This window comes from Ranitomeya imitator, chromosome 6 (genome assembly GCF_032444005.1).
Source record: "Ranitomeya imitator isolate aRanImi1 chromosome 6, aRanImi1.pri, whole genome shotgun sequence".
In the NCBI taxonomy this organism is placed as follows: domain Eukaryota; kingdom Metazoa; phylum Chordata; class Amphibia; order Anura; family Dendrobatidae; genus Ranitomeya; species Ranitomeya imitator.
The window spans coordinates 486185852-486209261 of NC_091287.1; the positions used below are offsets into that span (position 1 = coordinate 486185852).

Below are 23410 nucleotides of genomic sequence, written 5' to 3' on the forward strand. Positions count from 1 at the left end.
TTTTAATCAATAACTTGGTTATTATTAGTGATGAGCGAGAGTACTCGTTGCTCGGGTTTTCCCGAGCAAGCTCAGGTGATTTCCGAGTATTTATGACTGCTTGGAGATTTAGTTTTCATCACCAAAGCTGAATGATTTACAGCTACTAGACAGGTTGAACACATGTGGGAATTCCCTAGCAACCAGGCAACCCCCACATGTGCTTAGCCTGGCTAGTAGCCTAAAATGATTTAGCTGAGGTGCCAAAAACTAAATCTCCGAACACTAATAAATATTCAGAGATCACCCGAGCAACGAGTATACTTGCTCATCACTAATCATTATACATATAATTTTTCTAATATAAGGAAAATAACAAAACTAAAGATAAATCTAGAGAACCTCAAAGCCGACATATTTTGGTCCTCTATATTTGTTACGGGATTACTATCCTTTCCTCAAAGCACGACCACTTTTACAGCAGTGTGTCAGCTTTCTGTTACCTATAATATAACTAAAGATGCAATGCATCTTCTTCTAGTATTAATTAAAAAAAATCCACTTACCGAGATATAATTTTACATTCTCGAAGTGTGTATGAAATCACATCAGCCAGCAAGTCGTATCCCTTGGCACAGATGTTCCAGAAATGTTGCACCACGCAAACAACACAAACATGGCATACAAATGAAGATTACAATATGTTTAATGTGTTGAATACAAAAATTCCATCATTAAAAAAAAAAAAAATCACTTTATCAAAATACCCATATTTAAAATGTTCGCCTTCATCAGTTTCATGATATTGCTAACCATAATGAAATTTATAAATCAACATATTAGGCACACATCCAGTAAAAATCGAAACTTGTAAAAAAAAAAATTAGTTTTTCCCAAAAGAGATGTCTGGATCTAATACATAATCATCAATTCATATGCCAGATAACGATTCAGATCAGGAATGTTTAATTATGAGTGCCTTAAGACTTTGTATATTGTTCCTCATTATCATTATGTTAGAAATGGAATGTAACATCTTTGACGGATATAGCACATTATGTATTCTTAGATGCTCCGGATTCTCCAATGCAAAATCACAGCATTCAGGCGGCTGGCACAGATTAGTCTGCCGAGTCTTCTCCCAGTTCCACAGTTGGAGCTAAATTATAATAAAACAGGGCATAGAAAGCCAGAACAAACACCAAGATGGCCACAGCAACAAGCAACACCTCCTAAAACGCAAAGATACAAGAACAAAGTTTAGGATACTTAATCGATTTCTACGCCCTCCCCGTATCCCCATCAATTTGACATGTGTATGGTGGCTCAGTGGTTTCTTTTTAACAATGGACTCATGAGTTTGACCATGGCAAAAAGAAGTTTCTTTTAGGCCATATGCATACAGTCCTTTTGTTGAGTCTTTAGAGCGAAAACTAAGCAAAAACTCTGTTTCAGAAGTTTTGAGATTTAGGAGGAAGATTTCCAGTTTCTGCTCAGTTTATTCTCATTTTCTACTCCAAAACCTCTATGTTTGCATAACACACATTAACAGTATGCTTTTAGGAGTGTAATTTACCGTTATTTTTTGTATAAGTTTCACATATAGTACCTACAGACAGATGGACAACAGTGACAGGACTGTAAGATCAGACTACGCAGGTTTAAATAGAAGCTGACGATACCAAACAGGAAAGAACATTTACAAAAACTTAACTAATTTTTAATTTTAGATCCACTGGACCATTAAATGACGATAGCTAATATGCCTTTAACCTGGTAAAAGTCAACTGCTTTCTGCACTAAGGAGTCTGATCTGTATGCCCCAATTTATAATATCAATAATCTCAGAAAGTAAAGCTAGAAGCAGCTTAGTTACAAAAGCAAAGGATCATTGTTTCTTTATTTAATCCCTTAATCCCATATGACGTACTATCCCGTCCAGGTGACCTGGGACTTAATTCCCAGTGACGGGATAGTACGTCATATGCGATCGGCCGCGCTCACGGGGGGAGCGCGGCCGATCGCGGCCGGGTGTCAGCTGCCTATCGCAGCTGACATCCGGCACTATGTGCCAGGAGCAGTCACGGACCGCTCCCGGCACATTAACCCCGGCACACTGCGATCAAAGATGATCGCGGTGTGCCGGCGGTGCAGGGAAGCATCGCGCAGGGAGGGGGCTCCCTGCGGGCTTCCCTGAGACGATCGGTACACGGTGATGTACTCACCGTGTACCGAGCGTCTTCTCCCTGCAGTCCCCGGATCCAAAATGGCCGCGGGGCTGCATCCGGGTCCTGCAGGGAGCACTTCCGGGTCAGGATCAGGCTGCAGCTCTAATCCTGCCCGGCTGTATGTCAGATCACCGATCTGACAGAGTGCTGTGCACACTGTCAGATCGGTGATCTGTGATGTCCCCCCCTGGGACAAAGTGAAAAAGTAAAAAAAAAAATTTCCACACGTGTAAAAAAAAAAAAAAAAAATTCCTAAATAAAGAAGAAAAAAAAATATTATTCCCATAAATACATTTCTTTATCTAAAAAAACCAAACAATAAAAGTACACATTTAGTATCGCCGCGTCCGTAACGACCCGACCTATAAAACTGGCCCACTAGTTAACCCCTTCAGTGAACACCGTAAGAAAAAAAAAAAAAACGAGCCAAAAAACAACGCTTTATTATCATAATGCTGAACAAAAAGTGGAATAACACGCGATCAAAAAGACGGATATAAATAACCATGGTACCTCTGAAAACGTCATCTTGTCCCGCAAAAAACGAGCTGCCATATAGCATCATAACCAAAAAAATAAAAAAGTTATAGTCCTCAGAATAAAGCGATGCCAAATAATTATTTTTTCTATAAAATAGCTTTTATCGTATAAAAGCGCCAAAACATAAAACGAATGATATAAATGAGGTGTCGCTGTAATCGTACTGACCCGAAGAATAAAACTGCTTCATCAATTTTACCCAACGCGGAACGGTATAAACGCCTCCCCCAAAAGAAATTCATGAATAGCTGGTTTTTGGTCATTCTGCCTCACAAAAAATCGGAATAAAAAGCGATCAAAAACTGTCACGTGTCCGAAAATGTTACCGATAAAAACGTCAACTCGTCCCGCAAAAAACAAGACCTCACATGACTATGTGGACCAAAATATGGAAAAATTATAGGTCTCAAAATGTGGAGTCGCAAAAACTTTTTTGCTATAAAAAGCGTCTTTTAGTGTGTGACGGCTGCCAATCATAAAAATCCGATATAAAAAACGCTATTAAAGTAAATCAAACCCCCCTTCATCACCCCCTTAGTTAGGCTAGGTTCACATTGCGTTAATGGGTTAATGCTAACGGACAGCGTTGCACGGCGAAAATGTCACAATTAACGCCGTGCAACGGGTCCGTTAGCACACCCATTGACAGCAATGTGATTATCGGGTGTAGCGCATCGCTAGAGCGTGCCATTTTCGGCTCGCGCTAGCAAGGTGCCGTTCTTTTGTGGCGCGCCCGAGGTCCGATCCCCGATCTTCCAGAGCGGGGACGTTAATGCAACCACTAAACACGACACCTAAAAAGACATTGCGTTAGCGCAATCCGCTAGCGCTAAATGGATTTCCCTAACGCAATGTGAACCTAGCCTTAGGGAAAAATAATAAAATTAAAGAAAATGTATTTATTTCCATTTTCCCATTAGGGTTAGGGCTAGGGTTAGGGCTAGGGTTTGGATTACATTTACGGTTGGGATTAGGGTTGGGATTAGAATTAGGGGTGTGTCAGGGTTAGGTGTGTGGTTAGGGTTACAGTTGGGATTAGGGTTAGGGGTGCGTTTGGATTAGGGTTTCATTTATAATTGGGGGGTTTCCACTGTTCAGGCACATCAGGGGCTCTCCAAACGCGACATGGCGTCCGATCTCAATTCCAGCCAATTCTGCATTGAAAAAGTAAAACAGTGCTCCTTCACTTCCGAGCTCTCCCGTGCGCCCAAACAGGGGTTTACCCCAACATATGGGGTATCATCATACTCGAGACAAATTGGACAACAACTTTTTGGGTCCAAGTTCTCTTGTTATCCTTGGGAAAATAAAAATTTGGGGGGCTAAAAATAATTTTTGTGGGAAAAAAAAAGGATTTTTTATTTTCACGGCTCTGCGTTGTAAACTGTAGTGAAACACTTGGGGGTTCAAAGTTTTCACAACACATCTAGATAAGTTCCGTGGGAGGTCTAGTTTCCAATATGAGGTCACTTGTGGGGGGTTTGTACTGTTTGGGTACATCAGGGGCTCTGCAAATGCAACGTGACTCCTGCAGACCAATCCATCTAAGTCTGCATTCCAAATGGCGCTCCTTCCCTTCCGAGCTCTGCCATGCGCCCAAACAGTGGTTCCCCCCCACATATGGGGTATCAGCGTACTCAGGACAAATTGGACAACAACCTTTGGGGTCCAATTTATTCTGTTACCCTTGTGAAAATACAAAACTGGGGGCTAAAAAATAATTTTTGCGAAAAAAAAAAAATTATTTTAATGGCTCTGTGTTCTAAACTGTAGTGAAACACTTGGGGGTTCAAAGCTCTCAAAACACATCTAGATAAGTTCCTTAGGGGGTCTACTTTTCAAAATGGTGTCACTTGTGAGGGGTTCCAATGTTTAGGCACATCAGGGGCTCTCCAAACGCAACATGTCGTCCCATCTCAATTCCAGTCAATTTTGCATTGAAAAGTCAAATGGCGCTCCTTCCCTTCCGAGCTCTGCCATGCGCCCAAACAGTGGTTTACCCCCACATATGGGGTATCATCGCACTCAGGACAAATTGCACAACAACTTTTGTGGTCTAATTTCTTCTCTTACCCTTGGGAAAATAAAAAATTGGTGACGAAAAGATAATTTTTGTGAAAAAATATGATTTTTTATTTTTACGGCTCTGCGTTATAAACTTCGGTGAAGCACTTGTTGGGTCAAAGTGCTCACCACACCTCTAGATAAGTTCCTTAAGGGGTCTACTTTCCAAAATGGTGTCACTTGTGGGGATTTTAATGTTTAGGCACATCAGAGGCTCTCCAAACGCAACATGGCATCCCATCTCAATTCCAGTCAATTTTGCATTAAAAAGTAAAATGGCGCTCCTTCCCTTCCGAGCTCTGCCATACGCCCAAACAATAGTTTACACCCATATATGGGGTATCAGCGTACTCAGGACAAATTGAACAATAATTTTTGATGTCCAATTTCTTCTCTTACTCTTGGGAAAATAAAAAATTGGGGGCGAAATGATCATTTTTGTGAAAAAATATGATTTTTTATTTTTACGGCTCTGCATTATAAACTTTTGTGAAGCAATTGGTGGGTCAAAGTGGTCACCACACATCTAGATAAGTTCCTTAGGGTGTCTACTTTCCAAAATGGTGTCACTTGTGGGGGGTTTCAATGTTTAGGCACATGAGGGGCTCTCCAAACGCAACATGGCATCCCATCTCAATTCCTGTCAATTTTGCATTGAAAAGTCAAATGGCGCTCCTTTCCTTCCGAGCTCTGCCATGCGCCCAAACAGTGGTTTACCCCCACATATGGGGTATCCGCGTACTCAGTACAGATTGTACAACAACGTTTGGCATCCATTTTATCCTGTTACCCTTGGTAAAATAAAACAAATTGGAGCTGAAATAAATTTTGTGTGAATAAAAGTTAAATATTCATTTTTATTTAAACATTCCAAAAATTCCTGTGAATCATCTGAAGGGTTAATAAACTTCTTGAATGTGGTTTTGAGCACCTTGAGGGGTGCAGTTTTTAGAATGGTGTCACACTTGGGTATTTTCTATCATATAGACCCCTCAAAATGACTTCAAATGAGATGTGGTCCCTAAAAAAAAATGGTGTTGTAAAAATGAGAAATTGCTGGTCAACTTTTAACCCTTATAACTCCCTAAGAAAAAAAAATTTTGGTCCCAAAATTGTGCTGATGTAAAGTAGACATGTGGGAAATGTTACTTATTAAGTATTTTGCGTGACATATCTCTGTGATTTAAGGGCATAAAAATTTAAAGTTGGAAAATTTCTAAATTTTCGCCAAATTTCCGTTTTTTTCACAAATAAACGCAAGTTATATCGAATAAATGTTACCACTAAAATGAAGTACAATATGTCACGTGAAAACAATGTCAGAATCGCCAAGATCCGTTGAAGCGTTCCAGAGTTATAACCTCATAAAGGGACAGTGGTCAGAATTGTAAAAATTGGCCCGGTCAATAACGTGCAAACCACCCTCGGGGCTTAAGGGGTTAACAAACATTAAAGAGGACCTGTGAAAAGTGACCAGTTTTTTTTTTTTTATCTTATATCATTCCCACTGTTCCCCCTAAGTATTAAATTGTTAAAAGTTATCTTTTCTTTAAATTCAACATTTAGTTATAAAGATATGTGGGGTGATTCATCATAGCTTTTTTTGCGAGATCTCTAGCAGAAAAAAAAACTTTGAAAACTTGCAAATTTTTTTTGCGCAAGAGGTTGCACAGAAAAATTTGATTTCTGGTGTTTTCATGCCATTCTTGCCCCAACTATGACAAAATGTGTGTTAACTTGGGGCGGGATAGGGGCGTGATGACCCCCATTTGTCAAATTCATGACTAGCAGCAGCGTTCGCTATGCCACGAATCCTACTGCTGCAGGGGCATGAAAATTTGTGGTGAGGTGTATATAGCGATGGACAACACTATGCTACTCACCTGATTCATTAAGAGGCATATGTCTCTTAATAAATCAGATTTGTCTGCTCCAACACAACCTCCTCATCAAGCCCCTCACATAGGCTTTTTTTCTGCAAATTTTTACGGCCTTTACTAAGTGGGGGATCAGGTAATAATGAAGGGCATCTTGAAGACGCAGCCCAGTGGATCCTGGGAGCACCACCCTCTTGTAAATTTACAAGTATAATGGTGCACATCTCTTGAATCATATGACAGATTTAGTCAAATTAAAAATTGTTGATTACTCCGGGGAGTAGTGGAAATAAAGAAAGAGTAAAAACTGGGCACTTTTGACCTGGTGAAAAGTCCTCTTTAAAACATATTTATGTAATAATGAGTTCTGAAAAAAAGCCAGTATGAAGAAGCGATAGATTTTAATTGGTTTCCTATAACGGGGTACACGTGGTCAGGTGCTGACTAAATGTGTGCAGCATCGTGCAATGCAAAAACATATAGTGAGGCAGGACACGATTAGTCATAATGTGGCCTCAAGCATGCAAAAAGTTTACTTGTGGTCACTTGACCAACCGCTCCGAGAGAAGGAAAAATCTCACATTGTGCAGTGCACGCATTGTAGAGTGAATGTAGTCTTGTAACTAGAGATGAGCAAATTTTTCAATATTCGCTTCGGATTATGATCATCGGATTTATAATATTCGCTGAATATAGACGAACGCCATTGGAGTCAATGGGAGTAGAGATGACCGAATATGTTCAGAAACTATAGTCAAACATAAATTCGTCAAGAATAGGGTACTAATATGGCAAATTCAGGTTCAGCGACAGATTTCCGAACATATTTGCTCATCTCTACTTGTAACCAAAGTCAGGTCTATACTTTTAAGGAACAGCTTGTGCTGTATGCAGTACTAGTGGAATAAAATGCTTAGAGAGTTTCACCAAACTACACATTTTTTTCATTCTTACACCACCTTCTGGATCAATATACTGGATAGGAAATGTGGATTAAATCCGCGCTGCCATAATAATGAGGTTCCAGTTGATAGCAGAATTAAAATAGTGGTTTACTCAACGCGTTTCAAGGCTTCAATGGCCCCTTCTTCAGGAATACCACATACAACGTACAGAGACAGTGTGCTTACAAGAAATAAAAAAAATATATATATGAATGGACTTTTTTTTCATTTTCTATTTTTTCATATACAGTACAGATGAAAAGTTTGGACACCCCTTCTCATTTAAAGATTTTTCTGTATTTTTAGGACTATGAAAATTGTACATTCAGGCTGAAGGCATCAAAACTATGAATTAACACATGTGGAATTATATACTTAAAGTGTGAAACTAAAATTATGTCTTATATTCTAGGTTCTTCAAAGTAGCCACCTTTTGCTTTGATGACTGCTTTGCACACTCTTGGCATTCTCTTGATGAGCTTCAAGAGGTAGTCACCGGGAATGGTCTTCCAACAATCTTGAAAGAGTTCAAAGAGATGCTTAGCACTTGTTGGCCCTTTTGCCTTCACTCTGCGGTCCAGCTCACCCCAAACCATCTCGATTGGGCTCAGGTCTGGTGACTATGGAGGCCAGGTCATCTGGCGTAGCACCCCATGAGTCCATATATATTTTATTTATTGTTCATATATTTTATATATTTTTTATATATTTTTTATTCTAGTTCATTTTATATTTTTTCTTTTCATCTCAAGGTCCAGTAAATTAAGAATGGATTTGTGATTAAGAAAGTAATCTTTGATATATATGATAAACCCTATTATATGATAATTTCTTTGCGGATAAAGATTTGTTAACCGTCTGTCTCATATGAACTTGAAGAAGGGGCCATTAGAGCCTTCAAATGTGTTGAATAAACCACTACTATCAACTGGAATCAACCTCATTATTACAGCAGCGCGGATTTAATCCACGTTTCCTATCCAGTATATTGCTTCATATGGTCGGTGACCGGCCTGTGGATCTGCAGCAGCCGAAATCTTTACAAGCCTGTTGTGAATTCTGTGGCCAAGCTCCCTCCTGTGGATGAGAGTGGTACTGCGACTTCTGAGTTTCCTTCCTCAGGTGATGAGGTTAAGTCGTTAGGTGCTGCTCTATTTAACTCCACCTGGTGCTTTGATCCTGGCCTCCAGTCAATGTTCTAGTGTTGGTCTTGCTTCCTCCTGGATCGTTCCTGTGGCCTGTCTATCCTGCATAAGCTAAGTTTTGCTTGTGTTATTTTTTGTTTGCTATTTTTTCTGTCCAGCTTGCTTAATTGGTTTTTCTTGCTTGCTGGAAGCTCTGAGACGCAGAGGGAGCACCTCCATACCGTTAGTCGGTGCGGAGGGTCTTTTTGCCCCTCTGCGTGGTTGTTTGTAGGTTTTTGTGTTCACCGCAAAGCTATCTTTCCTATCCTCGGTCTATTCAGTAAGTCGGGCCTCACTTTGCTAAATCTATTTAATCTCTGTGTTTGTATTTCATCTTACTCACAGTCATTATATGTGGGGGGCTGCCTTTTCCTTTGGGGAATTTCTCTGAGGCAAGGTAGGCTTATTTTTCTATCTTCAGGTCTAGTTAGTTTCTCAGGCTGTGCCGAGTTGCATAGGGAGCGTTAGGCGCAATCCACGGCTACCTCTAGTGTGGTTTGTTAGGGTTAGGGATTGCGGTCAGCAGAGTTCCCACGTCTCAGAGCTCGTCCTTGTTTTTTGGTAATTGCCAGGTCACTTTGTGTGCTCTGTACTTCTATGTCCATTGTGGTTCTGAATTACCTGTTCATAACAGTACTGGAGGCCCAAAGTACTAATGCTTCTCAATAGCGGGAAAAGAGAAGTTCTGAGACCATTTTTTTTTCTTTGCACTGTGTTCTGTCTTTTTTCTCCCCTTTACATCAGGGTGGTTCAGAACACAGGTGTGGACATGGACATTCAAGGTCTGTTCTCTTTGATGGATAATCTCGCTATAAATGTACAGAATATTCAAGATTTAGTGGTTCAGAATCCTATGTTAGAACCTAAGATTCCTATTCCTGAGTTATTTTCTGGCGATAGAGCAAAGTTTTTGAATTTTAAAAATAATTGTAAACTATTTCTGGCTTTGAAACCCCGTTCCTCTGGTGACCCAGTTCAACAAGTTAAGATCATTATTTCTTTATTACGTGGCGACCCTCAAGACTGGGCATTTTCCCTTGCGCCAGGAGATCCTGCATTATGTAATATTGATGCGTTTTTTCTGGCGCTCGGATTGCTGTACGACGAACCCAATTCAGTGGATCAGGCAGAGAAAAATTTGCTGGCTCTGTGTCAGGATGAGATAGAGATTTATTGTCAGAAGTTTAGAAAGTGGTCCGTGCTCACTCAATGGAATGAATGTGCGCTGGCAGCTATTTTCAGAAAGGGTCTCTCTGAAGCCCTTAAGGATGTCACGGGGGGATTTCCTATGCCTGCTGGTCTGAATGAGTCTATGTCTTTGGCCATTCAGATCGGTCGACGCTTGCGCGAGCGTAAATCTGTGCACCATTTGGCGCTATTATCTGAGCATGAACCTGAGCCTATGCAGTGTGATAGGACTTTGACCAGAGCTGAAAGGCAAGAACACAGACGTCAGAATGGGCTGTGTTTCTACTGTGGTGATTCCACTCATGCCATCTCCGATTGTCCTAAGCGCACTAAGCGGTTCACTAGGTCTGCCACCATTGGTACGGTACAGTCGAAATTTCTTTTGTCCGTTACTTTGATCTGCTCTTTGTCTTCCTATTCTGTCATGGCATTTGTGGATTCAGGCGCTGCCCTGAATTTGATGGACTTGGAGTATGCTAGGCGCTGTGGGTTTGTCTTGGAGCCCTTGCAGTGTCCTATTCCATTGAGAGGAATTGATGCTACGCCTTTGGCCAAGAATAAGCCTCAGTATTGGACCCAGCTGACCATGTGCATGGCTCCTGCGCACCAGGAGGATATTCGCTTTCTGGTGTTGCATAATCTGCATTATGTGGTCGTGTTGGGGTTGCCATGGCTACAAGTCCATAACCCAGTATTAGATTGGAAATCAATGTCTGTGTCCAGCTGGGGTTGTCAGGGGGTACATGGTGATGTTCCATTTCTGTCTATCTCATCATCCACCCCTTCTGAGGTCCCAGAGTTCTTGTCTGATTACCGGGATGTATTCGATGAGCCCAAGTCCAATGCCCTACCTCCGCATAGGGATTGTGATTGTGCTATCGATTTGATTCCTGGTAGTAAGTTTCCTAAGGGTCGACTGTTTAATTTATCTGTACCTGAGCACGCCGCTATGCGGAGTTACGTGAAGGAGTCTTTCGAGAAGGGTCATATTCGCCCGTCATCGTCGCCATTGGGAGCGGGGTTCTTTTTTGTGGCCAAGAAGGATGGTTCGCTGAGACCTTGTATTGATTACCGCCTTCTAAATAAAATTACGGTCAAGTTTCAGTACCCCTTGCCGCTGCTGTCTCATTTGTTTGCTCGGATTAAGGGGGCTAGTTGGTTCACCAGGGTAGATCTTCGTGATGCGTATAATCTTGTGCGTATTAAACGGGGCGATGAATGGAAAACAGCATTTAATACGCCCAAAGGCCATTTTGAATACCTGGTTATGCCATTCGGACTTTCTAATGCTCCATCAGTGTTTCAGTCCTTTATGCATGGCATCTTCCGAGAGTACCTGGATAAATTCCTGATTGTATACTTGGATGATATTTTGGTCTTCTCGGATGATTGGGAGTCTCATGTGAAGCAGGTCAGAATGGTGTTCCAGGTCCTGCGTGCTAATTCTTTGTTTGTGAAGGGGTCAAAGTGTCTCTTTGGTGTTCAGAAGATTTCATTTTTGGGGTTCATTTTTTCTCCTTCTACTATCGAGATGGACCCTGTTAAAGTTCAGGCCATTTATGATTGGACTCAGCCTACATCTCTGAAGAGTCTGCAGAAGTTCCTGGGCTTTGCTAATTTTTATCGTCGCTTCATCGCTAATTTTTCTAGCATTGCTAAACCGTTGACTGATTTAACCAAGAAGGGTGCTGATGTGGTCAATTGGTCTTCTGCTGTTGTGGAAGCTTTTCAGGAGTTGAAGCGTCGTTTTTCTTCTGCCCCTGTGTTGTGCCAACCAGATGTTTCGCTTCCGTTCCAGGTCGAGGTTGATGCTTCTAAAATTGGAGCAGGGGCTGTTTTGTCACAGAGAAGTTCTGGTTGCTCGGTGATGAAACCATGCGCCTTCTTTTCCAGGAAATTTTCGCCTGCTGAGCGAAATTATGATGTTGGCAATCGAGAGTTGCTAGCCATGAAGTGGGCATTCGAGGAGTGGCGTCATTGGTTTGAAGGAGCTAAGCATCGCGTGGTGGTCTTGACTGATCACAAAAACTTGACTTATCTCGAGTCTCGGTTGAATCCTAGACAGGCTCGTTGGTCGCTGTTTTTCTCCCGTTTTGACTTTGTGGTTTCGTACCTTCCGGGCTCTAAAAATGTGAAGGCGGATGCCCTGTCTAGGAGTTTTGTGCCCGATTCTCCGGGTTTGCCTGAGGCGGCGGGTATTCTCAAAGAGGGGGTAATTTTGTCTGCCATCTCCCCTGATTTGCGGCGGGTGCTGCAAAAATTTCAGGCTAATAAACCTGACCGTTGCCCAGCGGAGAAACTGTTTGTCCCTGATAGGTGGACCAATGAAGTTATCTCTGAGGTTCATTGTTCGGTGTTGGCTGGTCATCCTGGAATCTTTGGTACCAGAGATTTGGTGGCTAGATCCTTTTGGTGGCCGTCTCTGTCACGGGATATGCGTTCTTTTGTGCAGTCCTGTGGGATTTGTGCTCGGGCTAAGCCCTGCTGTTCTCATGCCAGTGGGTTGCTTTTGCCCTTGCCGGTCCCGAAGAGGCCTTGGACACATATCTCTATGGATTTTATTTCGGATCTCTCAAAGAATGTCGGTCATTTGGGTGGTTTGTGATCGCTTCTCTAAGATGGTCCATTTGGTTCCCTTGTCTAAATTGCCTTCCTCCTCTGATTTGGTGCCGTTGTTTTTCCAGCATGTGGTTCGTTTACATGGCATTCCAGAGAACATCGTTTCTGACAGAGGTTCCCAGTTTGATTCGAGGTTTTGGCGAGCCTTTTGTGCTAGGATGGGCATTGATTTGTCTTTTTCCTCGGCCTTCCATCCTCAGACAAATGGCCAGACTGAACGAACCAATCAGACCTTGGAAACATATCTGAGATGTTTTGTTTCTGCTGATCAGGATGATTGGGTGTCCTTTTTGCCTTTGGCTGAGTTCGCTCTTAATAATCGGGCCAGCTCGGCTACTTTGGTTTCGCAGTTTTTCTGCAATTCTGGGTTCCACCCTCGTTTCTCTTCAGGGCAGGTTGAATCTTCGGACTGTCCTGGTGTGGATACTGTGGTGGATAGGTTGCAGCAGATTTGGACTCATGTAGTGGACAATCTGACTTTGTCCCAGGAGAAGGCTCAACGTTTCGCTAACCGCAGGCGCTGTGTGGGTCCCCGACTTCGTGTTGGGGATTTGGTTTGGTTGTCATCTCGTTATATTCCTATGAAGGTTTCCTCTCCTAAATTTAAGCCTCGTTTCATTGGTCCATATAGGATTTCTGAGGTTCTTAATCCTGTGTCTTTTCGTTTAACTCTTCCAGCTTCTTTTTCCATCCATAACGTGTTCCATAGGTCATTGTTGCGGAGATACGTGGCACCTGTGGTTCCATCTATTGATCCTCCTGCTCCGGTTTTGGTTGAAGGGGAATTGGAGTATATAGTGGAGAAGATTTTGGATTCTCGTGTTTCGAGACGGAAACTCCAGTATCTGGTTAAGTGGAAAGGTTATGGTCAGGAAGATAATTTCTGGGTCTTTGCCTCTGATGTCCATGCTGCCGATCTGGTTCGTGCCTTTCATGAGGCTCGTCCTGGTCGGCCTGGGGGCTCTGGTGAGGGTTCGGTGACCCCTCCTCAAGGGGGGGTACTGTTGTGAATTCTGTGGCCAAGCTCCCTCCTGTGGATGAGAGTGGTACTGCGGCTTCTGAGTTTCCTTCCTCAGGTGATGAGGTTAAGTCGTTAGGTGCTGCTCTATTTAACTCTACCTGGTGCTTTGATCCTGGCCTACAGTCAATGTTCTAGTGTTCGTCTTGCTTCCTCCTGGATCGTTCCTGTGGCCTGTCTATCCTGCATAAGCTAAGTTTTGCTTGTGTTACTTTTTGTTTGCTATTTTTTCTGTCCAGCTTGCTTAATTGGTTTTTCTTGCTTGCTGGAAGCTCTGAGACGCAGAGGGAGCACCTCCGTACCATTAGTCGGTGCGGAGGGTCTTTTTGCCCCTCTGCGTGGCTGTTTGTAGGTTTTTGTGTTGACCGCAAAGCTATTTTTCCTATCCTCGGTCTATTCAGTAAGTCGGGCCTCACTTTGCTAAATCTATTTCATCTCTGTGTTTGTATTTTCATCTTACTCACAGTCATTATATGTGGGGGGCTGCCTTTTCCTTTGGGGAATTTCTCTGAGTCAAGGTAGGCTTATTTTTCTATCTTCAGGGCTAGTTAGTTTCTCAGGCTGTGCCGAGTTGCATAGGGAGTGTTAGGCGCAATCCACGGCTACCTCTAGTGTGGTTTGTTAGGATTAGGGATTGCAGTCAGCAGAGTTCCCACGTCTCAGAGCTCGTCCTTGTTTTTTGGTAATTGTCAGGTCACTTTGTGTGCTCTGTACTTCTATGTCGATTGTGGTTCTGAATTACCTGTTCATAACACAAGCCTGCTTTCAGTTTTATCAGGTGAGCGACTTTCTTGGTGATTCTTCGGTTTTGTGAGATAAGACCCTATTTACTCTTTGTGCCTCCCCTTTCCTTCCAATATTGACCATCCTCTGGATAGCATACAATGTTTTTGGTAATATGTTGAGTGCTGCTAATAAACTTGACAATTAGCCACATTATTTATTCTAGAGCGTTTTGGGCACAATTTTGACAGGATTTCTAGTGCCCTTTGCTTTGTAGTTCTGCCCTATTATCTCTAGTATTCATGGTAGTCCCAGTTTTTTCCTTCATATACAAGGAGGTATCAAGCTCACACTCAATGTGCTCCAAAAGCATTTAATCACTAGTTGCCAAACATTGCTGCCAAAAATGGCAAAGTTTGCCAGGGGATCACAGGTCTGTCAGGATGGGAGTCAAAAGAGAATTTTAAAAGTATATAGCAACTGGGGTTTATCGGCTCACTTGGCTGCACATAGAGGTAGACACAGGAACGCGGTCTCTTTAAATCATCCACTAGTTTATTAAAAAGGTACTGCATAAACCAGTGCAATGTTCGCAAACCTAACACGGCCTTTCTGGCCTAACGGGAAAACAAAAACAGAACGTATGACAGTCCCTGTTGCTGTGAGGATCCGACCACTCAGGAACAATCAACAAAGAGTTCAGCTTTGCTTATCATGAAAAAAACAGGTCTGAAACTTACACCTCCAGACACACCCAACATTGAATGAGCCAGAAGGCTGTGCATTTATCCACGGAACTCCACCCACTCTACAGCTGTTCACTCAACCTAGAACTACACTTGGCCGATTAACCCCTCTCAGGACTTTGTGTGCTGGAGCGTTTTCCTAGGTTCATATAATGGAAGTTAATAACCGCAGTGATACATATCTCCCCTCCAGTACTTTTCCACACAACTTAAAAAAATAAATAAATCATTTAAAATGATAGACAAGGAATTTTGGGGTTTTAAATATATCTGAATTCCCCTAGAATTCAATAAATAGGAATATTTAATAGGAATAGAATAAATGTTAGTGACTGTGTATAATTACACATCTTCGTGATATTTTAAATGAACAGTTAAAAAAAAACACAACACATTTTAATGCTTTTTTTTAATTTTTTTTTATTTTATCTGAAATCTTAGGAATATTTTCAAATAAATCAGTCTGATAAAAAAAAGGCAGAATAGGAAGAGAAAAAGAACAACCCAACTACCTTCAAAACATCATTTTCAGTTTAACCAGGAAAGATAGGGGAAAAAAAAAAAGGGAGTGATGAATAATTCATGGTATTTGTTTATTTTCTGCTGGGATTTTCTACCTGGCTGTTCATGTTTTAGTGCTAATGGCATAAATTTGCTCAAAACATTCCAACTGTAACATACGTTTCTCTGAGGCATCGTCTTGATTTTGCATTGTGACAAGTTTTCGATAATTTCACTATTTATATTGCCCTTGTGTGAAATAAATGCACAGTTGCATTAAAGAAGCAAATTATGAATATTTACCTAAATTAACAAAAAATACAAACAAGCCACAAACGATTAAAAACATCTTAAAGTAGAGGGAGAAATGTGATTTCATTGCAACTAGGACACTTTTTATATAATGCAGGTTTCATTTATTCTCTTTTTTATACACAGCTGTTCTTCCAGGCCCATCTGGACACACAGCTACTAATCTTAAGAGGATGAAATAAGCAAGTGACACAACTGTAGGAGCCATCTGCTCGAGAGAATGGACAGCAGACCCGTACAGTGCACTTACTATTCTCAACCCACATAATGACTGTCAGAATAGCTACATGATACAGTGCGTACAGATGTGTTTTCTTAATATTCAGACAAACACTAACAAACGCTTTTTTTTCCTGCTTTTTTCAAACTTTTAGATGACAGCAGAAAAGAAGTATTCACCCACCATATCAATTATTTAAGGCAAAATTCAGAGTAGAGTCTCGGGACATGTTCACACTGTCCAAACCACCAATAACATGTTAAGGTATGTCATTTTTTTTATTGCATGAATGCATTTAAAATTGACAAAAATAGGAAACTTTGCTGCAGAAAAATCTCCAACTGTTTAGAGTAAAGTATAGCTACTATGCAGATTTGTCCTGTGGGATCAGACCTCAAATAAACCCGGTGTCGTTTGAACTTTCCACCACGTGTCACCCCCTTCCATCTACCATGCGCATTTACCATGTAAAGTCTATATTGATCTTGATCTATATTGGTCTATAGTGATCTTGTTATACTGCAGAGTCCAGACTACACACAAGGTTAGTAGTCTGTAACCATGGAGACATGAAAAAGTATTTTTACCAGAGTTTTTTGCCAAGTTATATTTAAAGTTAGCAACATTAGTGTAATTAAAAATTGGTTGGCCTGAGGTTTCAGCTTTTGTAACTTAATCTTCAGTCATTATTTAACCAAATGCAATTCAAAGGGACTTTGTCAGCACAGAATGTCTGTTTACAAACCAAGTAGGGCGCTTGGTGCACCATGGCGGGGCCAATCGTTTAAGTGCATGTTCCCACCCACTTAATTTCCATCCATCTCCACTCTTCTCTGGCTCTATGAAGGGGGTGGAGATAGATAGAAAGGAAGCAGGTAGGAAGATATGATAGGTTTGGCCACTCTGATGAACAGAGTGCCGATGCTTTCTTTAGACAGTCATTCTGTGCAGACAGCGTCCCTTGAACCCCTTCTACTATAACTGTGGCTCATGATACTTCCTGCAAAATGGGCTCCGGAGCGGTTTTCATTCTATCAGCAGCAGATGTCCGCTCTAGAACTGAGCGAATATGCTCAGAAACGATCACCGGATGCGAATTTGCCATATTCATGCCATATTGGTAACCTATTCGTGCCGAATTTATGTTTGACGATCGTTTCCAAACATATTTGCCCATTTCTACTCCGATTGACTCCAATGTCGTTTAGTGAATATTGCAAAAACCATATTCACTGGTGAACATAATCCGAACCGAGTTTACCGCTCAACTCTAGTCAGCGGTAAACTGCTGTAGAAGACACGATCACCTATACTTAGTTGGTTAACCCCTTGACTATTGCATGCAGTAGGTTTTTCATAGGGAGGGGACAAACCCACCGCACCACCGGAATGAGATCATTACAATATATAGTCAAAATAAATACACTGCAATAGAGAAGTAACAATGTATTATAGAAGTGATGAAACAAACAAGTTTAAGTCCCATAGAGGAAAATAAAAATAAAATGATTACGCACAAAGTGGCGTTTCGACGCAAACATCTCATTTCAAACTGGGAATGGGTAGTATGGGTGACTTGGGATGCCAGCAGTCAAGATTGAGGGGTGCCAGTGACCGAACATTCAGAAGAAAAAAATGTGTTTTTTTCCAGACACATTACTCTGCACAGACACATTACTTTGCACACTTTTAGTTTAAAGTTTCGAGAGATGTTACTTTCCACATGTGCAAAAGGGTTAACAAAAACAAAGTACAAATGCACAATAATTCTACAATAGGCATTTTAGTAAGACTTCTCCCATATTAAATTTAGTTTACAAATCAGAAATCATTAGGTGCGACAAATATTAAATAATAAATAAGGGACATCTGCAAGGTGACAATAAAATTCAAAGCGTGAATCCTGTCTGTACTGTAGACCTTTTCCTTGAATTCCCGAGCAGAAAGTTATTTACCATGGTGTAAATATAATAAAGTTGAAGTCCGATCTGTAGAAGCCTCACAGCTCACATTACAATTCCATATCTCTACTCCAGTGTTCCCCAACTCCGGTCCTCAAGAGCCACCAACAGGTCATGTCTTCAGGATTTCCTTAGTATCGCACAGGTGATTGAATGCTTGCCGGTCCAGGTGATGCAATTATCACCTGTACAATACTAAGGAAATCCTGAAAACATGACCTCTTGGTGGCTCTTGAGGACCGGAGTTGAGGAACACTGCTCTACTCCCTTGACTTCTATCACACAGTCCTCAGAGATGGACTGCCTGCATGAATTAATGCAGATGCTGCTGTGATCACAGGACTTTAGCTGGTAAGCTCACTCTACGTGGAGCTGGTGTAAGTTACATTACTGTTATTTACAATATCTATATCTCACAAGGGGGCTAAGGACATACCATTGGTGCAACCTGTGGTAGCCGCACATGGACCCATGGGGTAGAGGGGCCAATTCCACCTCTAAAGAGACATGCTGCTCCTGTCAGACACAAAAGCAGGGGTGCATAATGATGAGCTACTGCTATTCCTGCATTGATGCCTTCTTCTGTGTCCGCCCATGAGGGGGTTTGTAATTGAAGTATTGTCCTACTCTATTCAACCACTTTGAGGGAAGTGTATTTTCAAATGTTTGATAGGAACATCAGAAGCCCAATATTTGTGTTTTCTAATTGTGGATTAGAATTTACACACGAGGGAAACCATCCAAAACAAGAGAAGTAGATCATTATTGAGAAGCTTTCCAGAAATCAACTTATCTGATGGATAGACAATTAACACCCAACGTGTAAGCTCCTATTCAATCTCAAGGTGCTACACAGCAAAATCAAGTACCTGGTAGATGTCTTGGCATGTTGCACAAAGATACTGTTGGTACAGAAGACAGTTTTTCCGTGTGAAAAATTGTAAAGTCATCTATATTTTGTAAATATGTCCATTGGTACTGATTTTTCTAAGTGGATTTACTATTCTCTCCTTGAAATAAATGTATCCATTACCCCCCCAAAAAAAGTTCTCTCATTTCTAGTTCTTTCATTTCCCATCCATCGCAATAACATGTTCTCATTAATGTCCAGTGCTAAAGAACAAAAAAAAAAGGGACACCGGCTGTCTCTGCGCAGTCCAATTGTTTGTAATTTGCAACATATGATTTCCCTATTATTTCACAGTTATCGCAATGTTTACTACTTAATGTACTGTACAGCATTTGATGTCGTTAGCAGAGAGTTAATACAGCCAGAGGCGCGGTGAATGTGAGAGATAAGCCGTGCTTCTTCCCATCTCGACATGGCAGGCTTGCAGATGCTCCAGCCGTGAAGCTGCCACTTGTGATGCCAAGCAACCTGCTGCTTTGATATCCATGTTGCCTATGCCAATGCATCCACAGGGGAAATGGTATAATGGCACACACTGGTTGATGACGGCAATCAATCTCAATTCTCTTTTTCTCTCCAAAACACACAAAACTTGGATCGGACGTGATTTTGGAAGAACGCCACAGAATCTCCCAGAGCAACAGTGATTAAGGAAGAAAGAAAGATAAGAACTGCATTTGATTGCTTTCAAAATGCAAATTCGTGAGAGGTGCGAACAACCCATTCATGTCCAAAATCTGTACACAAGGTAATAGTCTCTACGAGGATACCTAGAACTTATAAAAAGGTACGGCACATCCACAAATACCGTATATACATTTTATATCATAGGATTCTAAGAATAAAGTTTAACATGACTTAAGGGAATTGGATAACATTAACACTTTAAAATATTACTTAATCATTGAAAAAAGGCACTAGTGAGTGGTACCTCCAATTCACATCATGGCACAACGATAAATATTCCCATATTTATCAATTTGGTCTAATTTTTAGACAGCATAAACTAAGGCTAAAAAAAATCTTCTAATACATTGAAGAGGTTGTAAGGCCTTTGGGTACAAGTCTGCAGTCAATATGTGACTGTAGACTTGTGAACCCTCACATTGCATGCACTACATGCTTTGAGGATTTTCCGGTGGCAAGAATAGCGGATGTGGGACCGCAAGTATGCGATTTGCATACCTACAGTCATGTGCTGACTAGACGTATGAAACCTTGTCAGCATGTGACCGCGTGTATGTAAATTGCATACTTGTTATCCCACGCCAGCTTCTCATGGCACCGAAGAATCAAGAAAAATATTTTCCCGCTCCAAAGTTTTGGTCCCAATGCTTTTCTATGGGGTTAGTGTTCAGGTACAGTTTTTATAGCTGAACCGAACTTTGTATTAAAGTTCTGTAGAGCACAACGAACCCGAACTTCCACTGGTAATGTCTCACTATACAACATATAGATCAGCAGAGAGAAAGACATGTAAGCAGGAAGGATGATCTCTTTCAGCAGAGAATGCCACAGGTGTGTGTGTGTAATATTGGGCCACAATGGTTACAACATCATGTAATTGCGCTCATCAACTCGTGAATTTCTTCTACAGGCCGCTCTTTAAAGACCAGTAAGATAAGCAAAGGGTGAAACTATCCAACATGAAAGCTGAAGCCATAGTGCAATCCAGAATTCAGAAGGTAATCCTATATACAGAGCACCAGATAGTATACAATAACTGGCACTGGACAAGACAAACCTAAATCCTAAACAGGGAATGCCAACTGGCCACAATCATCCCTCTATTTGGTCCACCAACCAGGCCCTCTGATTGTGCTAAGGGTAGCAAGATGAGCACACCGCGCATGCATGGCCCGAAATCTCTGACTTTCAGAGAAGAACATCACTGTAGTGCACACAAAAAAATCTACTCTGTGGGCATGGTTATGCGGGCTGAACTCAAGTGGTTGGCACAATAGTATATATAATTCTTTGAGATGGGTCCAATAAGGGAATTTCTACATTGAAGCCATTTCTACTAGTGATAAGCCAACGTGCTGGGATAATGTCTTATCCGAGCATGCTCGGGTGTTATCAGAGTATCTTGGGTGTGCTCGCATATTATGTTCGAGTCCCCGCGGCTGCATGATTTGCGGCTGCTAGTCAGACACAACACATGCAGGGATTGCCTGTTTGTTAGGGAATCCCCATGTGTTGAGGGTATCTAACAGCTGCAAATCATGCAGCTGTGGGGACTCGAACATAACGTACGAGCAAGCCCAAGATACTTGGATAACACCAGAGCTAGGATAAGACGTTATCCTAGCTCATCACTCATTTATCCATCGCTCATCACCGATTTCTTCTAAACTATTCATGGATACAGGAGAGTAACTAAAAGGTTGTACTGCAATACTGATCATCTTAGTGTAGAACATGTTTGCTGTAAACACTACTTTCTGGGACAATTTAGTGGCATCATTAGGTTCAGGCACAGGATTGGGTAAAAATTAACAGCATTTCTAGATGTGTTGATAAGATACAAAAAGTTTAGGGTTACTAATGGAAAAAAAAAAAAAAAATACAAAAATTTTCTATAGCGTGTGTCTATTCTTCCATGACTGAGGTTTCAAAATGACAGTGATAATTGTAACTTCTAAAGAGCACAACTGTGAGAGACACCACGTGTCTCTATGGCCTAGGAAAACTTTGTTCAATTGTAAATATGGGGAAACCACATCTCTACTAAGCCAACATTACCGGGTTTGTGACAGTAATCTCACAGTGCACCAAAATACATAATCTATGCAACGTATCACTGGACGATACCAAGCTAAACATTGTGAAGTGTCCAAATGTACAGAACATGAAAGGGTTTTCCACTATACTGATTTTGATGGACTCAACTCCTGGCGCCAGCAAGGATCAGCTGCTGTGAGCTTTGGTGGCTGGGTGTAAGCAGTGTATGGAGTAGAACCCCAAACTCTCGTCACACGGTTTAGAGGCAGCTTGTGAGCACTGTAGATTTGCTCGAATCAACGACTCAGATGAGCTGCAGTTACCGGGAGCATCCACTAAATAATGTGCTGATGCAGGTAAAGCTCCGCTCCTCACACAGGGTATATCCGTCCGATGCCAGCTCCTGATCGGTGTGGGTGCCAGGTGGTGACCCGTTTGATTTGATATTGATGAGCTTTCCAGAGGATAGATCATCCACATCAGTGAAATGTAAAACCCTTTTATTAGGGGGAAAAACAAAACGACGTTGTCTAATGTTGTGACAAGCAAACAAGCCGCAATGCCAAGGACAACTCGGTGATCAGATCCTAAAAATATTCCCAAAAAATTATGTCCAAACGCAGTTCCCCTTTGTAATAATTGGGTCATCAGGGATCTAAATTTGGGAACAAAGATGAAAAGATAAGTAATCTAGCCATGAGTAGTCAAAAGCTCCAATAGTAATGATATTCCAGACTCACAGTGAAGCAACCCACCGCCTCTATGGGCATTTTAACCCCTTCCCGACTGGGCAATTTTTTTTCCCCCCACTTCTGTTTTTCCCTCCTCTACTATCAAAAGCCATAAAATGTTTATTTTTCCATCTCGGTGGCTGTATGAGGGTTTGTTTTGCAGGATGAGTTATAGCTTTGAATTTCACAATTCAATTGGCAGGAAAAAATGTAAACAAATTCCAAGTGCAGGTATACTGAATAAAATAATTTAATGTAATTAATTTACAAAAATGCAATTCCTCAATTATTTGGCTATAAAAATTTGATCGCCATTTTCTGAGACCCGGTAATGCTCTCATTTTTAGGTCAATGGAACTTGTTTTTTTGTGTGGAGATTTAATGTTTTTATTGATATCATTTGGTTTAGATATGACGTTTTGATCGCTTCTTATTGCATTTATTGCTGGCGACAGATAAAACGAAAGTCTGGCGTTTTGATTTTTTTCCCCTTTACACAGTTTACAAATCAAGTTAAACTATACATTTTGATAGAACGGAGTTTTGGAGAAGCAGGGGCACCACGTTTAGTTTTCTATTCGCTTAACCCCTTAACCTTGGGATTTTCAGCTTTTTGCTCCCGTTTCCCAGAGCCATAACTTTTTTTTTGTTTTCTGTCAATATGGCAGTGAGTGCTTGTTTTTTGCGCAACAATTTGTACTTCTGAACAACCCCATTGATTTTACCATATAATTTTTAATAATAAATAAAATGTAAGATTATTAAAAAATTAAGTGGTAAAAAAAAAAAAAAAAAAAAGCGCCATTTTCCGAGACCCATAGTGTCTCCAATTTTCAGGGTCTGGGTGAGGGCTTTTTTTTTTCCCCAAGCGCCAAGCCGACATTTTTATTGATTCCATTTTGGGATAGATACGATGTTTTGACCACCTGCTATGGCATTTT

The 23410-nt window shown here is 41.2% G+C and overlaps 1 protein-coding gene across 3 annotated transcripts in view; it reads right to left on the reverse strand.

The window, feature by feature from the left end:
- Nucleotides 1-667: 667 nt before the first annotated feature.
- Nucleotides 668-23410, reverse strand: part of TRIQK (triple QxxK/R motif containing) — a 233056-nt gene continuing 210313 nt past the window's right edge. For all 3 annotated transcript variants that reach the window (XM_069731615.1, XM_069731613.1, XM_069731614.1), the window contains one exon: nucleotides 668-1211. In XM_069731615.1, the coding sequence (XP_069587716.1) occupies nucleotides 1101-1211 (111 nt within the window). In that variant the 3' untranslated portion in view covers nucleotides 668-1100. The remainder of the gene's footprint in view (nucleotides 1212-23410) is intronic.